The following is a 19,910-nucleotide window of genomic DNA, read 5'->3' as shown; positions in this document are numbered from 1 at the left end:
CTGTCAGCACAGAGCCTGCTTTGGCTCATTTGTCCCTCCCACCCCACCTCTCTGCCCCTCCCCCACTGGTTCTCTCTCTTCCTCTCTAAACAAACAAACAAACAAACAAACAAACAGACAAACTTAAAAAGAAACTGTAAGCCCTAAAAAAGTAAAAACACACATTGTGTTTTCACTCATTGGTCTCACTAATGACTTATTGATTCAAACATCTCCTTTATTTATTGAGTTATGACTGCCCCTGGGGTCTACAGCACTGGAAACAGAAATTCTGGTTTAAAATGTTGAGAAGAATTTTCTTAACCTAAAATGAAACTTAAAATCTGAAGGCAAAAACGATTTAAAAAATCAAAAAGAAACAAAATTTAAGTTATATATTCTCAAAGGTGAAAGGGGCCTCTATGCACCAGATGACGGTATTTGTCAATTTCTTCTCTTCATTCACTCACGAAGAACCTACTACGTACAGGCTGGCTGGCCTAAGGGAGTGCCACCAAAGTGATACACATGCTTAAGAAATCTGTCAGTGTGGTTCGGGAAGCAGACTGTACACAGAAGTAGAGCTTCAAAGTCTAGAAAGTGGAGACGGGAGGGCTTTGTGAAGTACTATGTGAATTAAAAGTGGGTAAGGCTTGGGGTGCCTGGGTGGCTCAGCCGGCTGAGTGTCTGAGTCTTAAGTTCAGCTCAGGTCATGATCTCACGGTTATCCAACTATACCATCTGGCTCTATGCTGACAGTACAGAGCCTGCTTGGGATTCTCTCTCCCTCTCTGCCCCTCCCCCGCTCACACACACACACACACACACACACACACACACTCTCTCTCTCTCTCTCTCTCTCTCTCTCTCTCTCTCTCTCCCAGATTAAAAAAGAGAAGTGGTCAAGCCTTGACCAGTGGACAATGAGAAAGAATCTTTTCATCAGAGGGAACAGCAAGAGTGAAGGCAGTACTCTTGAAAAAGCAAGCACTCAGGGAGGCTGAAAACCGCTTCCTGTCTTGTGGACACAGTGTGAGGAGACTAGCAACAGGAGAAGAGAGAGAGGAGGCAGGCAGGGGTTAGGTTACAGAGGGCTCTCCATGCCGTATAAAGGTACTCAGACACAAGTACCCATGTTGGGCTCTGCAAGGCATCCAAATACAGGGTAGCTCTATTTTCTGAGTCTACAAAAGGCCATTTTATTATGAAAGGACAAAAATTCGTTCCCGCATGTGCTAACCTGTGGCAAGTGGGATACACTGACGATGTGAGGCATGGAGCTGAGGGTCAGATCTGGGTTCATATCTTAGCCCTACCACTTAGTAAGTCAATTGATCTCTCTTAGCTTGGGTTCCTTAGCAAAGTAGAATCAATACTGTATAGCTCATGGAGTGCTGGGAAGATTACATGAGAAAATGCAGGCATGAAAAGTGTGACGGAATGAAGAGAATGAAAAGACAAGCCATGGACTGGGAGAAAATATTTGCAGAAGACATATCAGATAAAGGATTCGTATCCACAATATACAAAGAACTCTCAAATTCAACAACAAGAAAATAACGCGTTAAAAGTTGGGCAAAAGATCTGAACAGACACCCCAGCAAAAAAGATACACAGATGGCAAGCAGGTGTATCAAAAGTGTTCAACATCATACGTCATTAGGGCATTTCAAATGAAAACCATAATGAGATACCTCTACACGCCTACTACAATGGCCCAAATCCAGAACACGGACAACATCAAATGCTGGTGAGGATGCGGAGCAACAGGAACTCTTGTTCATTCATGGTGGGAATGCAAAATGGTACAGCCACTTTGGGAGACAGTTTGGCAGTTTCTTTCAAAACTAAAAATATTCTTATCATATGAGATCCCAGCAATTGCTGTCTCTGGTAGTCACCCAAATGAGTTGAAAACTTATGTCCACACAAAAACCTGCACACAAATGTTTATAGCAGCTTTACTCACAACTGCCAAAACTTAGAAAACAACCAAGATGTCCTTCAATATATAAATGGGTAAACAAATGTAGTATATCCATAGAGTGGAATATCATTCAGTGATATTTAGAGATAAATTATCAAGCCATGAGAAGACATGGAGGAAACTTAAATGCATACCGCTAAGTGAAACAAACCAGTCTGAAAAGGCTTCAGACTGTGTGATTCCAACTCTGGGACGTTCCAGTATGGACACAGGAAAAAGATCAGCGGTTGTCAGGGACTAGGTTGGGGGATGAACAGGTGGAGCACAGGGGAGTTTTAGGACAGTGAAACTATTCTGTACGATACTGTGATCAATACCTGTCATTGTACATTTTCAAAATCCCTTTGAACTACATAACACAAAGAATAGACTCTAATGTAAACTGCGGGCTTTAGCCAATAATAATGGCTCATCAATTGTAACACATGTATCACACTCACACACAGTGTTAATAATAGGGGAATCTGAATGTAGGTGGGAGGGAGGCAGTATATGGGAATTCTTGTATGTTCTGCTCCCTTCCTCTGAAACCTAAGACTGCTCTAAAAAAAAAACAGTGCTAGGACAGTGCCTGGTATGAAGCAGATGATTAATAAACGGTGGCTCTGGGCTGGATGTGAGGCAGGCTGTGAGCGGAGGGCTGAGATGCTAAGAAATGTAGTGTTCCCATTTGCCCTTCGGTACCAAATGAAAATTCATCTTCTGTGGAGGCAAGGAGCTACTGCACGTACACTTTAAAGGGCAGAATTCAGCCATAGGCTCCCCAGAAAGGGACTGCAAGGGGTAGCAGTGTCCTCATGGTTTATTTATTCCTTCTGGGAGATGCTAATATTATTCTGCATCCCCTTCTCCTTCTAACTTTATATAATTAGAAGGATAAAAAATTGTGTTTATCCACAGGCACATGGAGAAAGATGGGGCAGCGGGCGATGGGAAGGAGTTTATACAAGGTAATTTACAGGCAGCCCAGAATGTTCATTATGCTCTATCTACATTTCGCAAGCCTGAGAAACAGCTAATTTGGTACTCCTCGTTTGATATTCCAGACAAGGAGAGGAGTTGAGAAGAGTCATACGGAGGAGAAGCAGACCCCTCCGTGGTGAGGTGAGCAGAGGCTGGCCCCACCTGGTTCTCAGCTGAGGTGGGAGACGGGCAAGGATGGGCTTGTGGGGAGAAGACAACGGGTGGCAGCTAGAGAAGGGGAGACATAACTGCATTGACTCTATAGAGATCCAAAGAGCTCCCTCGAACACAACGCCAGGGGAACAGAAACACTGTCCCTCTGGAATCAATCTGTTTCTTGTCATTTTAAGACAAAGACCAGTGGTATGCTGCTAAATGTTTAACAAACAGCTCTCTGGAGGGAAAAAAAGGCCCTGATTGGTACAGTCTGCTGATTTCTGTGGTATAAATACTCCCACCACGACTAATTTCAAGCTACCAACATGGCATCAACTAGCTCACAAGATTCCTGAAAATTTAACAATCTGTTCTTGCAAGCTGGTATGAATCCGCTCAGGGCACCACTAACAAGGAACAAAGCCTCACCAGAGCCCATGCGGCTTTGCATGATCTGATGGTTTGGGACCCACTTCCCAGTCCAGCCTCATATCTCCCTCCCTAAACACTAAGCTGATAACTATGCTCTTTTTTCCGTTGCTCAAATGCACAATGTCTACTCTGACCACAGGGCCTTTGCACATGTAAAGGAACACCCCCAACCTACCTCCATAAGTCTGGGAACATCTCATTCTTCAGGTCTCAGCGCAGTGTTCCTTACTCAGGAAGTTTCCTATGATCTCTTTACTCCAGACTCTGAGAGCTCCCTGTACTTATCTTCAGAGCTCTTAGAACAGCTGTATTTCTGTGACGACCTGATTAACCTGTGGCTCCCCTCTTCACATCCTATTTAGGGAAGGGCACCCTATTTACTGAAGTCGTCCACAGTGTGTGGCACCCAGCAGGTACTCAATAATTATTATAATTGTGTCTGAGAGGCTGGGAACCAGAAAGGGGCAGGGCCCCTTACTCAAAAGCCATTCAGCTGATTTTAGGTAACCTGGCCTCGGGTGCAAGGCTCTTTCCTGTGCACAGAACTGGCAGAGTGTGCCTGGATCCTGGGCTCAAATTTCCGCCTCTCCCCAGAGCTGACCCTTTACCCCACCCGCAGATCCATTCTGCCCTGTGCCCAGATTGGTGGCCAGCCCTGTCTTCCGCAGGAGAGACTAAGGGATCAGGTAGACTCTGGGGGCAGGCAGGAGCTCTGTCACAGACCAACCATATCACCTGGGGCATGTTCCTTACCTTCCCTGAGCCTCCATTTATCCAACTATAACATCAAAATCAAATCTTCCTTTGTAGATATATTGCAAGGATTAAAAGAGGTAAGATATGAAAGCACCTGGGGTGTTATAAGAAATCAAAAACAAATATGTAAATTCGGTTTAATTATTATTCTAGATCAGTGGTCCTCAAAATGTAGTCTCTTGACCAACAGCTTCAGCAATGCCTGGGAGCTTGTTAGAAATGCAAATTCTTGAGTCCCAGCCCAGACCTGCTGAGCCAGAAACTGCAGTGTGGGGCCCAGAAATACACAGTTTAACAAGCCCCCTAGGAGACGCTGATGCGCCCTCACGTCTGGGTGTGCAGATCGGTGTCCAATTATGTAGCATCGAAGTGCCCTGGTTATTCACTTCAATCTGTCTTGGGAAAGGCCAAACGATCTTACTGGAATTGGGCCCTGAGACTGGAGACCCAGCCCGTGTTGGGTGGTGAGGCAGAGGAACTTACCCATGTGCAATGAGTAGGATGTTCCTTCCAGGTACTATTTTAGAAGCTTATGGAGGTTCAGCCACTTGATTCTCATAGTAACCCTGTGAAGTCTCTCTAAATATCATCACCCCACTTTATGGATGAGAAACTCAAGGCTCCAAGAAGTTTAACAACTCAGGAGAAGGTGTAGGATCGAGAGCTTTCTCATAGAGTGGTGGGATCCCTACTCCTCCTGGAACCCCAAGACCCACTGCCCCTATCTACCCCTTCCATGCCAGTTCCGGTCCCAACACTGCCCATCCCACTGTGTTGCCACACCCACCCCGCAGGAGAGGGCTATTTCCTCCTGCCTGCAGCTCTCACTCTGCAGACAAACCACAACCTCTCCTCCCCTCCTCCCCCACCAAAAGTAACCCAACAAATGGGTCTTCTTGAGTAGAATCCACTTAAAGAGAGAATCACTTGAGAGAGGTGGGGCTGGGGAGAGAATATCACTTGGATATATGATGTTCTTTCTTCCTGTCTTCCGGGCACTGAGGAAGGTAAAGAAAAGGTGTAATTTTTCAGAGAAAAGAGATTTGGCTCATTACGATGAACTGCGGAGCTGAAAAATCATTTCCTAGAAGGATTGGAAATGTTAATGCCATCATCTTGCACGAGTGGGTAGGGAGGAGGGAGACAATTCTGTTGAGACTGCCTGGGTACCTCATTGAAGCTAAAGGTCTGCACATTCAATCTTGATTGAATTACCATTATCAAGAGAGAGGGTGGCTGGGGAAGGGGAGGGAAACAGCCCGACGGTCTCCATACCTCCTTGTTCTGCCCATTCCGTGCTGGCTGGGTTGGGCGGCTCCCCTCTGCAGGGCCCTAGATGGAGCCTTTGGCAGGCAGAGGGGTCAGGCCTGGCGGGGCAGAGCGCCTGGAGAAGTCACAGGCACAGCGGCCTACCTGATGCACTTACTGCTTCATCCTAAGCAGGCTGTCCAGCCTTCACCCAGTCAATGAGGGAACTCTCTGGAGGGAAGGAGGAGGGTTTCTCATTCAGGTTCCTTTGGAAGCAGAAGCTGAGACAAGGATTTGAGCGCAAGTAGCTGGTATGGGAGGTGACGCTGGGAAGGTGAATGGGAAGGACACGGAGAAAGGAAGGCATCTGGTAAGGGATGTGTCTTCAAGCAAGCTGCCACCGCAGACAGCTGTGGCTTCGTCCTGCTGGAAGCTCCAGTGAGTCTTTCCGTCTGAGGGGACAGTGGCCAGTGTGGGAGCACCCGCTCCCTGTCAGTGGCTCGGGGCTGCTCCTGGGGAAGGTTCGCGTCCTAGCATCTCCGGCCTGCCCTGCAAGCCGGTAGAGGGACCTCCAGCGGCCAGAACAAGTCCTGTGATGAACAAGGGCACTGATGACTTCTGCCCTAGCACCCATTTGTGGGACCCAGGCAAGGGCCACCCTCAGAGACTGCAAAGGAGAAGAGGGGGCCAAGTGTTGGGAGCACTGAAAAAGGCACCCATTTTGTCATCCCAGTGCTGTCTCCCAGGAGTCAGCAGAGAAAAGCCTCTGGGTTTATTCCGAATCTGGGTTCCTCCCTGGAAGTGAGAATGGCCTCTCTGAATTGCTCATCCCAGCCTGCCATTTTTCTGACGTTAGAGCCCTTAGCATGTCCCATCTGCCCCCCACCACCTGCACCAAGAACATGATGTATTTTGATGCAGAAGGACTCCTTGCCAGGGACCATGTGGGACCCTGACAGCACGAGACCAGAGTGCTGGCTGTGGCTGTCCTGTACACTTGCTGTGTGACCTGGGCAGGGACTCTACATCTCTGGACCGCCGCTCCTTGCCTGTGAATTCAAAGAGGCTGGACTAAGTCTCAGCGGGGTTTAAAAGTCTCTGTATACCACATTTAGATTTGGTTTTCATTCATCTTAATTTGCCCTCTGTGCATGGAGAAACTGAGGGGCAGAGAGATGAAGTGACCTCGCTGAAGGTCACATGCAGAAGGTCAAGGGCTGAACTGAGAGCAGAACCCCACCTCTGCCTGGAGCCATGTCCAATATTCCAGTACACGGGGGCCAAGTGGATGAGGTCTGCAGATTCCCTTATTCTCTGGCTTTGGGTTGGGTGTGGCCAATGGCAAAGCACCTGCAGAAGACCGGATGAGCAGAGAACTCCATCAAGGTGCTCATTTCCTCAGCCCTGCTTGCTGGGGTCACCTGGGGCTGGCTGCAATGCCCCTGAGGGCCACGCCTCCGGCCAGGACCTCTCTCTTTCTGGGGTCCTGGCAGCTTCTCCTTGGGAGTATTTAGCCTCAAGCACTGCACTGTTCCTTGCCATCTCCTTAGAACTAGCTCCCACCTTTATACAAACAACATTTGATTAAATTCTGTTCAAATCATCCTACTTGAGGGTCCCGTCTGTTTCCTGCTGGGACCCTGATGGATCCCAGAAGGGGAGCCTCATTTGATGACATTGGCAACCCCTGAGCTCACTTCCTGTCCTCAGTGTAACTTCTTTCCAGCAGTCCAGGAAGCCCCCACCAGAACTTCTGCATGGGAATGCTTTGGTATTCTAGAAATTTCCCCTTGTCCACAGTCTCTGCCCAGAGCTGCTTGAGAGCAAAGAATTCTTTGTTCTGTTTCCCCATTCATTTCCTTCCCTTTCGCTTCCTTGCCGCTTTCACCCCTTGGAAGCCCCACTGTCTCTGTTACTAAATTCTGAACAGCCTCATTTGGAAGAAAGGGGTTATTTAGCCAGGGATTCTCTTTCATTGTTTCATTTGCAGGCAGTGCCCTCCCTCCTTCTCTCCCCCCTTTAATCTTTTCTGTCCTCCTGGCCTGGGCCTTTGTCCTCCACTCCAGCCTCCCGGAGCTCTGGGTTCCTTAAGATGCTAATCACACCCGGTTTTCTTCTTGTGCCAAGAATATTTCTATTTATCAAACCACGGCAGACTTTGCCTTAGGGAGGGACACATACAAGGGCAGGAACACTTCCTGTTCCTCCGGGCTGTTTCTCTTTTCACCTTTCTCGTTTCAATTCCAGGACTCTTTCTTTGCTCAGTTCCCCGGTATGTCTTCCAGGGCTTTTGAACGCACTGGTTGCCTGATACTGTCTCCTTTTGTATTGAGCGCAGACCCACTCCGGCCACAGTATACTGTAGAATTACTGACCCTTGAGATTCAGGCTTGTTCCAGCCCGTCAAGGTGGTATCGTTAGGTGTCTGAATTCCCTCTGCCTCCTCTCGGTTTGCCCAGAAGTGGATGTGAGAAGAGGGTTCCAGGGCACATAGTTTATAAAGGAGCAGGGGCAGCAGTGAGGAAGGGACAGTGAGATGGCCGAGGAGGTAGCCCCCATAAGGGGGAGTTTTCAAGCTCGTTCCTGTGGTGGACAGCTGCTGCCCAGTCCCTGTGGGGTCTGGAAAAGGTGGAGAACACAGCCTCCGTGGGATAGCGAGGAGCTGGGCTACTTCACCGGCCAGGGAGAGACTGCCTTGTGCACGGAGAGTCCTGCCCCAGCTTTGCAGCAAGCCCTCAGGTGAAGAAAGGCAGACAGGGCAGCACGAGGGGGAATCGAGTGAGGTATCCAGGGTACACACCTCAAGGGGGCGCTCGCTCTCAGGGTCCTGCAGCCGAGGGTGGCATCTCCTTGAATGTTGCACTGTGGGTGCCTCGCCTGCTCACCCTAGTCTTGGTCCAGGATGCCAGACCGCCTGCTGGTGAGGCTGTGGGGTGTGGGTGGGACACGTGCTGATAGCATCTTCTGCACCCCCAGTGGTGGAGTTTAATCCCTTTCATTGTTTTTCCTTGCTACCTGGAATCCTGCGTCCAAGGTACAGCTCTCACAGAGGACAGGGCTGTTCTCTTTCTGCCCCTTCCTGTGTCTCGTGTCTCTGCCCCCACCCAGGCTCAGGACCATCTTCCTTACCAGCATATCACCGTGCCCCACATTGTCCGATTCCAGTCTTTCTCCCTCCAACCTTCCTGCGTATTTTCTATTTTACTTGAGAAGCCAGAAGGGAGAGGTTCATGGCTCAAGCCCTTTGGGGTTTTGCAGAGCGTCTGCTTGCCAACATTAAGTTCCTATTTACTAAGTTCCAGTCATATGCCAGGTTTGGGGACACAGAAGTATAAGACAGTCATCCACCTGCTGTCACACAGCATCTATTTTTCAGTGAGGAAAACAGCCAGTCAACGGACAATCATCCAAATGCCTCTCAAATCACAGTGATGATAAGACATACATTGTGCTCAAGGAGTGAATAATGAATAATGAGGTTTTGACCAAATGTGAAGGGTCAGAAGAATTCCCTGAGGAAATGGTGACCAAGTAGGATCTGAAGAATAAGTAGAACTTAGCAGAGCAAAGAGAGGAGGGAAGGGCACTTTGATAGAACAGAATGTGCAAAGACCCTATGGCATGAATGAGCACAGAAAGCTCAAGGGACTGAATGAAGTATGGCTTAGCTGAGGAAACTGTGATGGAGAACACAGAGTATGGAGTGGGAGTGGAGAGGTGGCTGAGGGCCTTTGGGTAGGAAGTGCTTAGAATGGAAGGAAAGAGGGGCACCTGGGTGGCTCAGTCGGTTAAGCATCCGACTTCAGCTCAGGTCATGATCTCACAGCTCATCAGTTTGAGCCCCATGTTGGGCTCTGTGCTCTCAGCTCAGAGCCTGGAGCCTGTTTCAGATTCTGTGTCTCCCTCTCTCTCTGCCCCTCCCCTGCTTACACTCTGTCTCTCAAAAAATAAATGTTACATTTAAAAAAATGCCAAGTGGAAAAAAATTAGAAATGAAGGAAAGGCAGTTGAAGGGTTTTCAGTAGGAAAATGACAGGATCCAATTCACGTTTTGAGGAGGTCCTGCTGGCTTCTGTCAGATACCAGATAGGTGGAAGGTGGGGGTCAGATTAGATGTGCATCATCAGGACGAAGGCTTGGGAAGAGTTCAGTTGAGAGAGGACAATGGCACAGCCAAGGTACTGGGTGCTGAGGATGAGGAGGGAAGTCTGGAAGATACACAGCTTGGCTCGGCTTCTCATCCTTGGCCCCCACAGGCTTTTGCCTGGATGCCTGGCCCACTCTGGATATTCTTGCCTCTCAGGGAGGCAGGGTCTGTCTCTTCACTATGTTCTAGTCATTTATCTTTTCTTGTCTGCACAACACCTTGGGAGGAAGACATTGTTGTATCCATTTTACAGAGAGAAGACTAAGTTTTGGCATAGTCACCTAAGGTTTCACAGCCTATAATTTAGTGAACCCTACCTAAACTCACAGTCTTATAGGGGGAACAGACAAGGGACCAGGTATTTTAGGACATGGTTTGCACGGTGTTGAAGCAGAGGATGGTCAGAGCGAGAAGCTACGTGTGCCTGGAACGGGACCCTGGGAGCAGAGATTGAGGGCCCAGCACAGGGCTGGCTCAGAGGGAGCTCACGCATCACAGGTCTTAATAATACATTTCCTGATTGTTTGAGCATCTCTTTCCAACACTTCACTTGCAAGAAATCTTCCTGCCTGCATTACTATCTTCCAAGAGACAAATTATAAGTGTTTTCTGATTAGTTCTACCATTCATAGCCCATTCCTAAATCAGCACAGGAAACAGCTAAGCTAAAACTTCTGCCTCTTTCTTCCTTTGCAAGCTGCCTGTATCTTATGCCTTCTTCCTCCAAGTTTTTTTCTTAGGCAATGTCTAGACAGTTAAACAAAACAAAACACTGAACTATGCTAGAAATAATTTGTTATTCAGGGTCCTTTTTTCCCCTCCTCTTTTTTTTTTTTTTTTTTTGGCTAGGCTGGGTTATCCTGAGAGTTGAGACCAGAAATGCTATACACACAATTGGTGAGATGTTAAAAGATTCAGGTTGACTACATCATGGTAGACAAAGGCTGTTAGAGACTCTTGTTCTAGTCAGACCACGTGGTCAACATTTTGTATGAGGTAACTTTGTTCTCTCTGTATTTATGTTGCTTTGAAGGCTGTACAGACTGATATTTGGCAGGGATAATACTGTGTGTGACCTGTGCATGGTGTGAAGGTCCATTACAATATCTCCCTCCCTCACCTTCTAGCACTGAATATTAGGCACAGTCACATACAAGTACTGTCACTGCTCTTGTTCAGGCCTCATCATCCTTTGCTGGGACCACTGCAGTAGCCTCTCGACTGGTCCCTCTGCCTCCAATCTCTCCCAGTCAGATCCACCCTCCCGATCAGCTACCCTCATGATCTTTCCAAAATGGACATCCGATCATGCCCATCCCCCACCAACCTGGCTTACTCCATGTCCCCAGATGGGTATTCGGTGATTTCCGGTTAAAAGAAGGTGGAATAAGTTATCCATGCTGCTCATCGGTGACCCTGAGAAACTAACTCTATGGCTAAGAGTAATGGTGCTAGGCACCGTGAAAGGGTTTATGTAACTTTTTAAAACAACCCTATCTTTATTATTTTTACCATCTCAAAGGTGAAGAAACTGAAGCTTCGAGAGGTGAGGTAATGTGTTCAGGGCACCACAGCTGGGGTAGAAGCCCAGGCAGTCTGACTCCAGGGGGGCTCTAACTGCTCTGCACCACTGCCTTCATCAAACTATGCATCAGAGGTGATTATAGAAATGTTAAAGCTCATTGTTGAGCAAAAGGCAAAGACCTTGCATGCCTCCCTACCTCTGCACAAAACATGCTCTCCTGCAGGCTCAGTGCCACTAAGGGTTTTGGCCCACACGGGCCCTGCTTGGTAGGTGCTCACCTTATAACACCTGCAGCCCTAGAAGTGGGGTCTGGCCGAAGTCATGATGCCTCAAACTGTGCTTCCTGTGTGACCAGAGTAGCCTGGGGCCCCTTTGGGCCCCGAGCTGGCTGCTCCCCAAACCCTCAGGGCACTTACAGGATATGATGTTTCCATATCGATTCTTATTGCGGTTTTCATCCTCTTTGGCTGTGTCCCATGAAGCTGTCTGCCCCTCTGGCAAGGCCTAAAAGAGAAGGAGAGAGTGGTTAGAATGGCCTGCAATAAGGACTTTATCCATGTGCTGCTGAGCCAGGCGGAGAAAGAGACCCATTGGGATGGGTGACTCAGTATAAAGGGTTCTGTGTTCTCAGAGGTGACCTGGAGGGAACACAGACTTGGCCCCTCCATGGACTTAATCACTTGTTCATTGACTCAAATGCCATTGATGTCTTGTGCGTGTCATGGGCCCAAATCTGGCCCAGCAGGGGAGTCATTTGTTCATTAACCCATTTGTTCATCCGACAGATTTAATTGAGTCCCTAATATGCATCTGGCACTGTTCTAGGTACTCAGGATACAGAGAAATAGACAAAGTCTCCCTCAAGCTTCCAGTCAACTGGAAGACATCACAAATGGAAGAGCAAACATATGGGATTTTAGATACCGGAAAGAGGCAAGAAAAGAAAAAAGCAGGGAAAAGGACAGTGATGGAAGATGTAAATGTCTTTAGATGATACAGTCTTGGAAGGCTTCTCTGAGAAGGTAACAGGTAACTAACTTCTTAATGATGCAAAAAATCCAGTCATGCCAAAAGCAGAATGTGTCTTCCAGGCAGAGGGAATAGCAGGTGCAAAGGTGGTAACAAATGACCATATTCAAGGATGAGGCAGGGAGGGTGGTGATGGAAGCAAATGGACAGGCTGGGACAGTTCAGGTTATATAAGGCATTGTGGTCACCAGTAATGAGGTGGGTATTACTCTAAGTAAGATGGGAAGACCACTGAGAGATGTGAGTCGTGCAGTTGGCTGATCTGATTTATGTTTTACAAAGCATGCTCTGGCTCACATATGGGATACAGGCTCTACGAGGCCGGGGGAGGAAGGAGGAAGATCAGTTAAGAAGTTGTTGCAATAGTCCAGGTAAGAAATGATGTTACCTTGGACCTTTTACTAGGATGGTGGCCGTGGACGTGGTTAGAAGTGATCATTGTCAGGACGTTCCACTGAATATTGCAGATTTTGGTTCCCTCAGAAACACACTGGGAAACAAGCATTTGAATATAAGATCTTATCTGGGAGGCAATCCTAAGGCCCATGGGTGGGAGACTGGGGGAAGTGAGGCAATCAAGGGAAGGAAGTTGGTCCAGGGTACCTCAATGAGCAGGTCACTGCTGTGTCCACCCAGGGTTTGATCTCACAGGCCCATCTCATGCTGGAGTATTTACCCATCAATTCCGATATACCATTGGTTGAGGACAACTCTTAGGAAATCCCTTGGCACTTCTGCTATGCTCTGCAGGCAAGGTGTGCATATTCTTTTGTGTTAAGGAAGTCCTTAGGCGAAAAGCCACAGGTGCTTCTGGAAGGCGGGCATTGAGTGAGCATGAGTGGGAACACTGAGAGTAGAGGGGACACGGGCAGGCCACCAACACATCTGCTGTAGGTGTGGACTATGAGGGAAGGGGGTGTGAAGGCTGACTCTCAGACTGCTGGCCTGAAGAACTGAGTGGAGGGCCAGGCCATTTGTGGAGATGGAGAAGAAACAGATGGGGAGAAAGAGAGGTGGGGAGGCGGGAATTCTGTGCTGTGTTTTGGGTACACAAAGTGCTCAGAACAGTGGCTCGCCCTTGTTGAGGACAATGTGCTTCTTGAGATGTTCCGGCAACAGCAGCCATGTTGAGGCTGGTTGATTACTTGACGTCCAAGCTGAGATGCTGAGAAGGAAGCTGGAGGCAGAGGTTCACAGTCACAGGGGGAGGGAAGGTATGGGAGTCATCAGTCCAAGAGGAGACAGACAAGTCAACCACCACGTGGAGCAATCAACAGAGTTTGAGCCAAGTGTCACGGAGACACAGGGGAGGGGGCAGTCACTTATACAGGGAAGGAAGATGGGCATTTAAGGGAGCAGGAGCCACTTTAGGAAGTCTGCAGAAGCATGAAGGCCAGGCTACATTTTGATTTCTGTTCCCACCCTGCACCCTGTAGAGTGGGCTGAATGCCCTGCTCATGGGTGCCACACTGCTTCTGAGGCTGGATTTGCATTGCCCTCCGTCTACACAGCACCCTGTCTGCAGTGCAGGGGAGCGGAGCGTCCACTCATCTTGTTGCACTGGCCTTGCCTTTGCTCATCCATCCCTTACCATGTTCAGCCAAGACAAGCAGTGTGTGAGCCGAGTGGTCAGAAATTCCACCAATCAGTGGGCTGTGTTTTATAGGCAAGCGGGACCACTGTCTGTTCAAAGCCCAGCCCATGCACGATACCCCCTTTCTTGCTTCCAGGCTCCCATGTGTTAATAAGCCAATCTGGGTGGGTCTTCTAGAGAAGAGGCTGGCAGACTTTCTGTAATGTCAGAGAGGGGGCAGCTTGGGCTTTGCAGGCCACGTTCTCTGTTGTAACCACTCACCCTCTACTGTTGCAGAGCAAATGCAGTCACAGACAAAATGCAAACACATGGGCGTGGCTTTGTTCTGATGAAGCTGTATTTACAACGGTGGGCATTGGACTGGATGTAGCCTGTGGCTGTATGTTGCTGACCTTTTTTTTCTAGAAGCATAACCATGATCCTCAACTACGTGGTGCCTGGGTAGGTAGAACTGGTGCTCGTTCTGCTATCTGGCTATTCCAGGTGTAATGCAGACGGGGTGGGAGGCCCTTGCAGGGGCTGCCTGGCTAAGCTGTGTTCTCTGACTTAGCTCGCCCCAGGGTTTCAGACCGGGGCGCTCGAGTGTCTTCCCAGCCATTAAGTGATCAGCATTTTGTTGTTTGTGTGGCCTAAACCCTCAGGCACCCTGGAGGAGAAGCTAAGCAGGTTCTAGGCTCTGGCACCAGTCTCTGCCCTAAACGTGAGTGTGACAAAAGTACTATGGAGGTAAGAAAGTGCTCATTTTACAAATGGAGGGCCTGTCTCTCCTTTTTCTCCTCTCTCCTCCTCCTCTTACTCCTCACTACAAATGACCATCACCCCGCATCCCTCTTGCACCAGCACGGGACATCTCTAGACCTCATGTGGTTCTTGCTTTTGCATGTTAACTCCTGGAACAAAGGTTCCAGCCCTGGGCCTCCTCCCCCAGCCAGGTAGTGCCAGCTGTTTCAGACAAGCTGCCAAGCCTGTACATTGTTGACTCTCCGCAACAGTGAGCTGTGCTGTCTCACTGGCAATGTTGGGCTTCTCAAGGTTTGAGCTGATACTCTGGGGGTGGATTTTCTTTCTTTCTTTAAAAAATTTCTTTTTAACGTTTATTTATTTTTGAGACAGAGAGTCAGAGCATGAACGGGGGAGGGTCAGAGAGAGGGAGACACAGAATCTGAAACAGGCTCCAGGCTCTGAGCTGTCAGCCCAGAGCCCGATGCGGGGCTCGAACTCACGGACTGTGACATCCTGACCTGAGCCGAAGTCGGCCGCTTCACCGACTGAGTCACCCAGGTGCCCCTCTTTCTTTTTTTAAAAAATGTTTATTTTGAGAGAGAGAGCGAGCGCAAGCAGGGGAGGGGCAGAGAGACAGAGAGGGAGAGAATCCCCCTGGGGCTTGATCCCATGAATTATGAGATCATGACCTGAGCTGAAACCAAGAGTAAGATGCTTAACTGAATGAGCCACCAAGAAGCCCATCTGGGGGTGGATTTTCTAATTTTTTAAGTGTGTTTTTTTTTTTTTTTTTTTGAGAGAGACACAGAGTGAGTGGGGGAGAGACAGAGAGAGAGGGAGGCAGAGAATCTGAAGCAGGCTCCAGGCTCTGAGCTGTCAGCACAGAGCCCGATGTGGGGCTCAAACTCAGCAGCCTGGAGATCATGATCTGAGCGGAAGTCAGAAGCTTAACCAGCTGAGCCACCCTGGCGCCTCCTAGGTGTGGATTTTCTATGCAAAACCCTCTGTGATAAAAGCCAATTGTTCATTCAATTATATCCACCTAAAAGTGGTCTGAAGCCAAGAACAGGACACTCCAAATAGTTTCATAATGATGTTTTTGGAAAAAATCTGTTGAGTACCTACTCTGTGCTACGATTTAGGTTACAGTTAGCTTAAGGTTTTGTTATGGCTGTACATTAGAACCATCTGGGGAAGCTTAAAAAAAAAAAAAACTCCCAAAGCCACAGCCTATTAAATTCAATCAGACTCTCTGGGGATGGGACACAGGTATCAGCAGTGTTTAAACTCCCTGGGCGATTCTAATGAGCAGCCATGGTTCTTGCAAATAGCAAATTTACCTGGAGAGACACTTTCCCATGAGTCTCCTCACTGGTTTCTCTTGCTTTGGTTTTGTCCCCTCCAATCCATTCTTTACTATAATCAGAGAGATCTTTCTAAAATGCGGATAGGACCCAGTTACTCCCCTTGCCATTATCTTCAGCATACATTCCAAAGTCTTTAATACAGGGTCCTTAATGACTTCACCCCACATGCCCCTCCAGCCTCATGTCTTGTCCTTATATTAACGTTCCACAGATAAAGAACCAAATGTAATGCCACAGACAATTTCAGGTGTTTCAAACTTCTGAGACTGAATTTATACATGCTGTTCCCTCTGCTTAAAATTCTCTTCCACCTGAGTCTGTCTGGTAAACTCCTACATACCCTACAAAACCCAACTCAAAAATCTGTTTTGTGAAACCTTCCTTGCTCACTCTCCTACCACTCTGCTTCATTCCCAGCTAGTAAATCACTTCTATTATCAGATGGGCTTGTTTATATCTATTAATTTGAAAATCTTGTCTCTTAACTTGTTGATGGGCTATTCCAGAAAAAGCATCTTATTCATGTCTGAATACTGGCCTTGTACTTCATATGTGCCTGAATCCCCTTTGGAATAAATGAATAGATTGGGCAGATGGCTGAAAACATTAGTGGGTGGGATGGCTTCTGCACATTCTCTGGAATCTCAGAGGCGTAAGTGACTTTGAAAATCATCTGGTTGTGTTCCCTCCCCTAGTGGCCTTCTAGGCAGCTGATAAGCTGATGCATAGCATGTGCTACTTGGATACCCTCAGCAACAGAGAGCTCACTTCCCCATAATGCTTCCGGTCCCACTTTTGGACAGCTTGGACAGTGTTTTGCGTCCTCTGCCTCCATGTACTTTGCCCTGTTCCACGGGGGCCCCACGGCATAAGCATGTACCTTCTGTGCTGTGACACTGCAGAGATCTGATGAAGGTCCCTGTCCACCCGCAACGTCCTTAAATGGCAATTTGGGAGTCCTGTCAAATCTGCCATGGCCCTCAGGATGCACCCAGCATTCAGATACCATCTGGAAAACCTTAAGCTAAACAAAAGCAGTTGTGATGAGTGGCCCTACTCTGTGGGAAACCACATGGGCCTCTGCCACAGCTCTGGGAGCCTATGTCCCTTGGTGGGGCTGGGCTGGGGGAAGGTGTGAGCCCAAGGGCTGTGATGCTGTTGACCTAGGCAGAGGAGGCAAGGTCTAACAGAGCCTCCCGGGAGTGAGCTGTAATGACCCCCTTATTGGCTGACTTTGATCACACATCCATTTCCCTTTTTAGGGAGCTGCGGTGTAATAGGGGATAATCTCCTGAAGGAAAAAAAATAAGAGGGGGTAAAAGTATGAGGGAGACTTCTCTCCATCTTCAAAGGGAGCCAGCCAAGGGGCATTATTTTTACATTAGCAGCTAGTTACAGTAGATTGACCGGGGAATGGTGGCAGTCATTAGGAGCTAATCACATTCTTTTCAGGCCAAAATTGCCATCTCATTATATTCATCCATTATCACTCTCGGCTTCCCTCTTCTCCTCTTCTCCTGAGGGTGTGGGCTCTATTTCACACTCTTCTCTGTGTGTGGATATGTTTCCTACACTTCAACAGTGTTGCTGTTCTAAGGCAATCATTTTCTCTTTCTTTCTTTCTTTCTTTCTTTCTTTCTTTCTTTCTTTCTTTCTTTCTTTCTTTCTTTCTTTCTTTCTCCTTTCCTTTTCTTTTCTTTTCTTTTCTTTTCTTTCCTTTTTCTTCCTTCCTTCCTTCCTTCCTTCCTTCCTTCCTTCCTTCCTTCCTTCCTTCTTCTTTTTTTTTTCGGTCCCGAAGATTGCATTTGGGGATGTCCTCATCCCTGGAGGTCTGAGCTGTGGTATTCCCAGAATCCTCAAAAGTCAGACCTGGAAGGTTCTTTTGAGAAAACTATTGCCTCACTTTAGAGATCAGCCAAGTAAGGTCCAGAAACAGGAAATGACTTGACTAGGAATGCAAGCTGAGTGAATCTGCCCCTCCTGCCTCCTTCCCACCGTCCCTCTCTTCCTCCTTTCCGCGGTGACCATCTGGATATTAGGTCCCAGAAATAACGGCAATGGTCACGGCACACAAGATCTCATGAACTTTGCTCTAGTTGTGGGAAGGTGTGGACAATAAACAGACAAGATAATAACTGCTTAGAACCAGTGCTGTAAAGGCGATAAATAAGGGGCCGGGAGAGACAACAACTAGGAAGAAGAGACCATTCAGATTGAGTGGATTGTGCAGGACCTTTCAAAACGGAGACATCTGATAAGGAAAGAAACAGCCCATGACTTCCAGCAGCTGGCCTGGCACTCAAAGCTGGACCTTGCTGTGTTACTGTTGTACATAAACAATTTTGCAAAATTGCAACACCAGACAAGGCTTCTCTGAGACCAGGATGGGGCAAGGCAAAAACATGACCACTGTGTAGTCATATCTAAACACAGAAACATATGAACATTGTCCAAACCATAAATCAATCAATCAATCAATCAATCAATAACATCCCCCTATCCGGGCTAATATAAGTTATGGCTGCTTCTCTGCCACTTATAGCTTTGGCTTCTGTCTGGCGTCCCTTTCTTAGAGTTAAGATCTATCAAGGTACCCAATCTTACCACTTCCTAACAACATCCAATCCAGAACAAAGCCCCAAATCACCCGACATAGCCCACAGCCTGGGAGGCCTTTCTCACATCCTCTTCCTGAGATGTCCTGCAGGTTTTAAACCCGGCTTGTTCAACTCCAGGTGTATTCCTACTTGTCTCTTATGGACACCTTTGGGTTGAAAACTAAATGATGAGCAGCAGCCAGCCATGGCAAGAGCTGGGGAAAGAATGTTCCAGGGCTGAGGGAAGAGCAAGTGCAGAGGCCTTGAGATGGAATGAGCTTGGTGTGTTCTAGAACTTGAAGGGGCATTCTCCGGGGCCTGGAGGATGAGAGCAAGCGAGTGATGCAAAATGTGGATGGGGAGGGTATAGCTCGGAATGGCAGTCAGTGGACCAACACCAAGAATATGTTTTCTTCTAGGTTGATGAAAATGCTTTGAACATTTTTTAAGGTGAGGAGGCTGAGCCAGTACCAGCAGCATGATAAGAGGTAAGAGCTCTTGTGTCTCAAACCCTCCCTTCATCCTTGTTCACGGGCTTCACACACTTTGGGATAAAATTATTTTCTGGTGCCTACTCCAGACTAACTCTCCCTGTGGCTGCAACCCACCTGCCCACCCATCCGTCCTCGCTCCCAGTCATGGAACTCAGTAAGCCAGACACTCATTGTACCTATCGAGACCCCAGTAGGGGTCACGGGCTTCTTAGGCTCTGCTGTGCTCAATCAGTTCACAGGCTTGTTCAACCTACCTATTTCCCTACTTACTACTTCTGGTCCCTGCTCTAAGAATTGCCCCCTGATGCCTGGCTGGTTCCTTCTACCTATTGGTTTGGCCCTCCTGAGATATGAGGGTCCTTTCTGGGGCTTGCTATCCTTCTTTGGACACTCTTCGTTGTACCTACGCTTCTTTGAGTTATGCCCAAATAGTGAGACGTCAAAACACAGAGCTTCCGAGAGCAACTCACCTCCAATTCAAGGCTGAGAGTGTCCTGGTCCATTTCATTTACCTGTTCACTCACTATCTTCAGCAGATTCTGTCACTTATGATTCCCCTCTTCCTCCCTTTGGCTTGACTGTATTCCTGGAGATAATTGGATATGATACGCCCTGGGGTACAGCAAAACCAGGCCCAGGGAATGCTGACCAGGCAGTTCCTGGCTGATGCCTCGGGGCACAGCCGAGGGCCTCCTTCCTGCCTGAGCAGTCCAGCTGGCCAGGACTTCCCTGCATCCCTGCCCACCATGGCATTCTCTCAGTGGAGGGAAGACTCCAGAGAGTCTTTACCAAGGATGCACCATTTTACCTGGGTCTTTCATTCATTTATCTTGTCAAGAATACCTCTTGCCCACCCACTGTGCATATGAGTCAGGGGAAAGGCAGGGCTTTGCAAAAGGCAGACACACTAGAA

General features: G+C 48.1%; 1 protein-coding gene across 1 annotated transcript in view; it reads right to left on the bottom strand.

Annotated features, from left to right (window-relative positions):
- PTPRT (protein tyrosine phosphatase receptor type T) overlaps positions 1-19,910 on the bottom strand; it is a 787,404-nt gene that overhangs the window by 64,274 nt on the left and 703,220 nt on the right. Inside the window, exon 18 of the mRNA XM_047069145.1 lies at positions 11,610-11,697. Coding sequence (XP_046925101.1) covers positions 11,610-11,697 — 88 coding nt within the window. The remainder of the gene's footprint in view (positions 1-11,609; positions 11,698-19,910) is intronic.

Source organism: Lynx rufus, unplaced genomic scaffold (genome assembly GCF_022079265.1).
Source record: "Lynx rufus isolate CCGP_SWC_20201006 ecotype Redwood Valley unplaced genomic scaffold, mLynRuf1.p SCAF_8, whole genome shotgun sequence".
Classification (NCBI taxonomy): Eukaryota; Metazoa; Chordata; class Mammalia; order Carnivora; family Felidae; genus Lynx; species Lynx rufus.
Note: the sequence above shows the minus strand (reverse complement) of the source record. Positions and strands in the feature narration are given on the sequence as shown.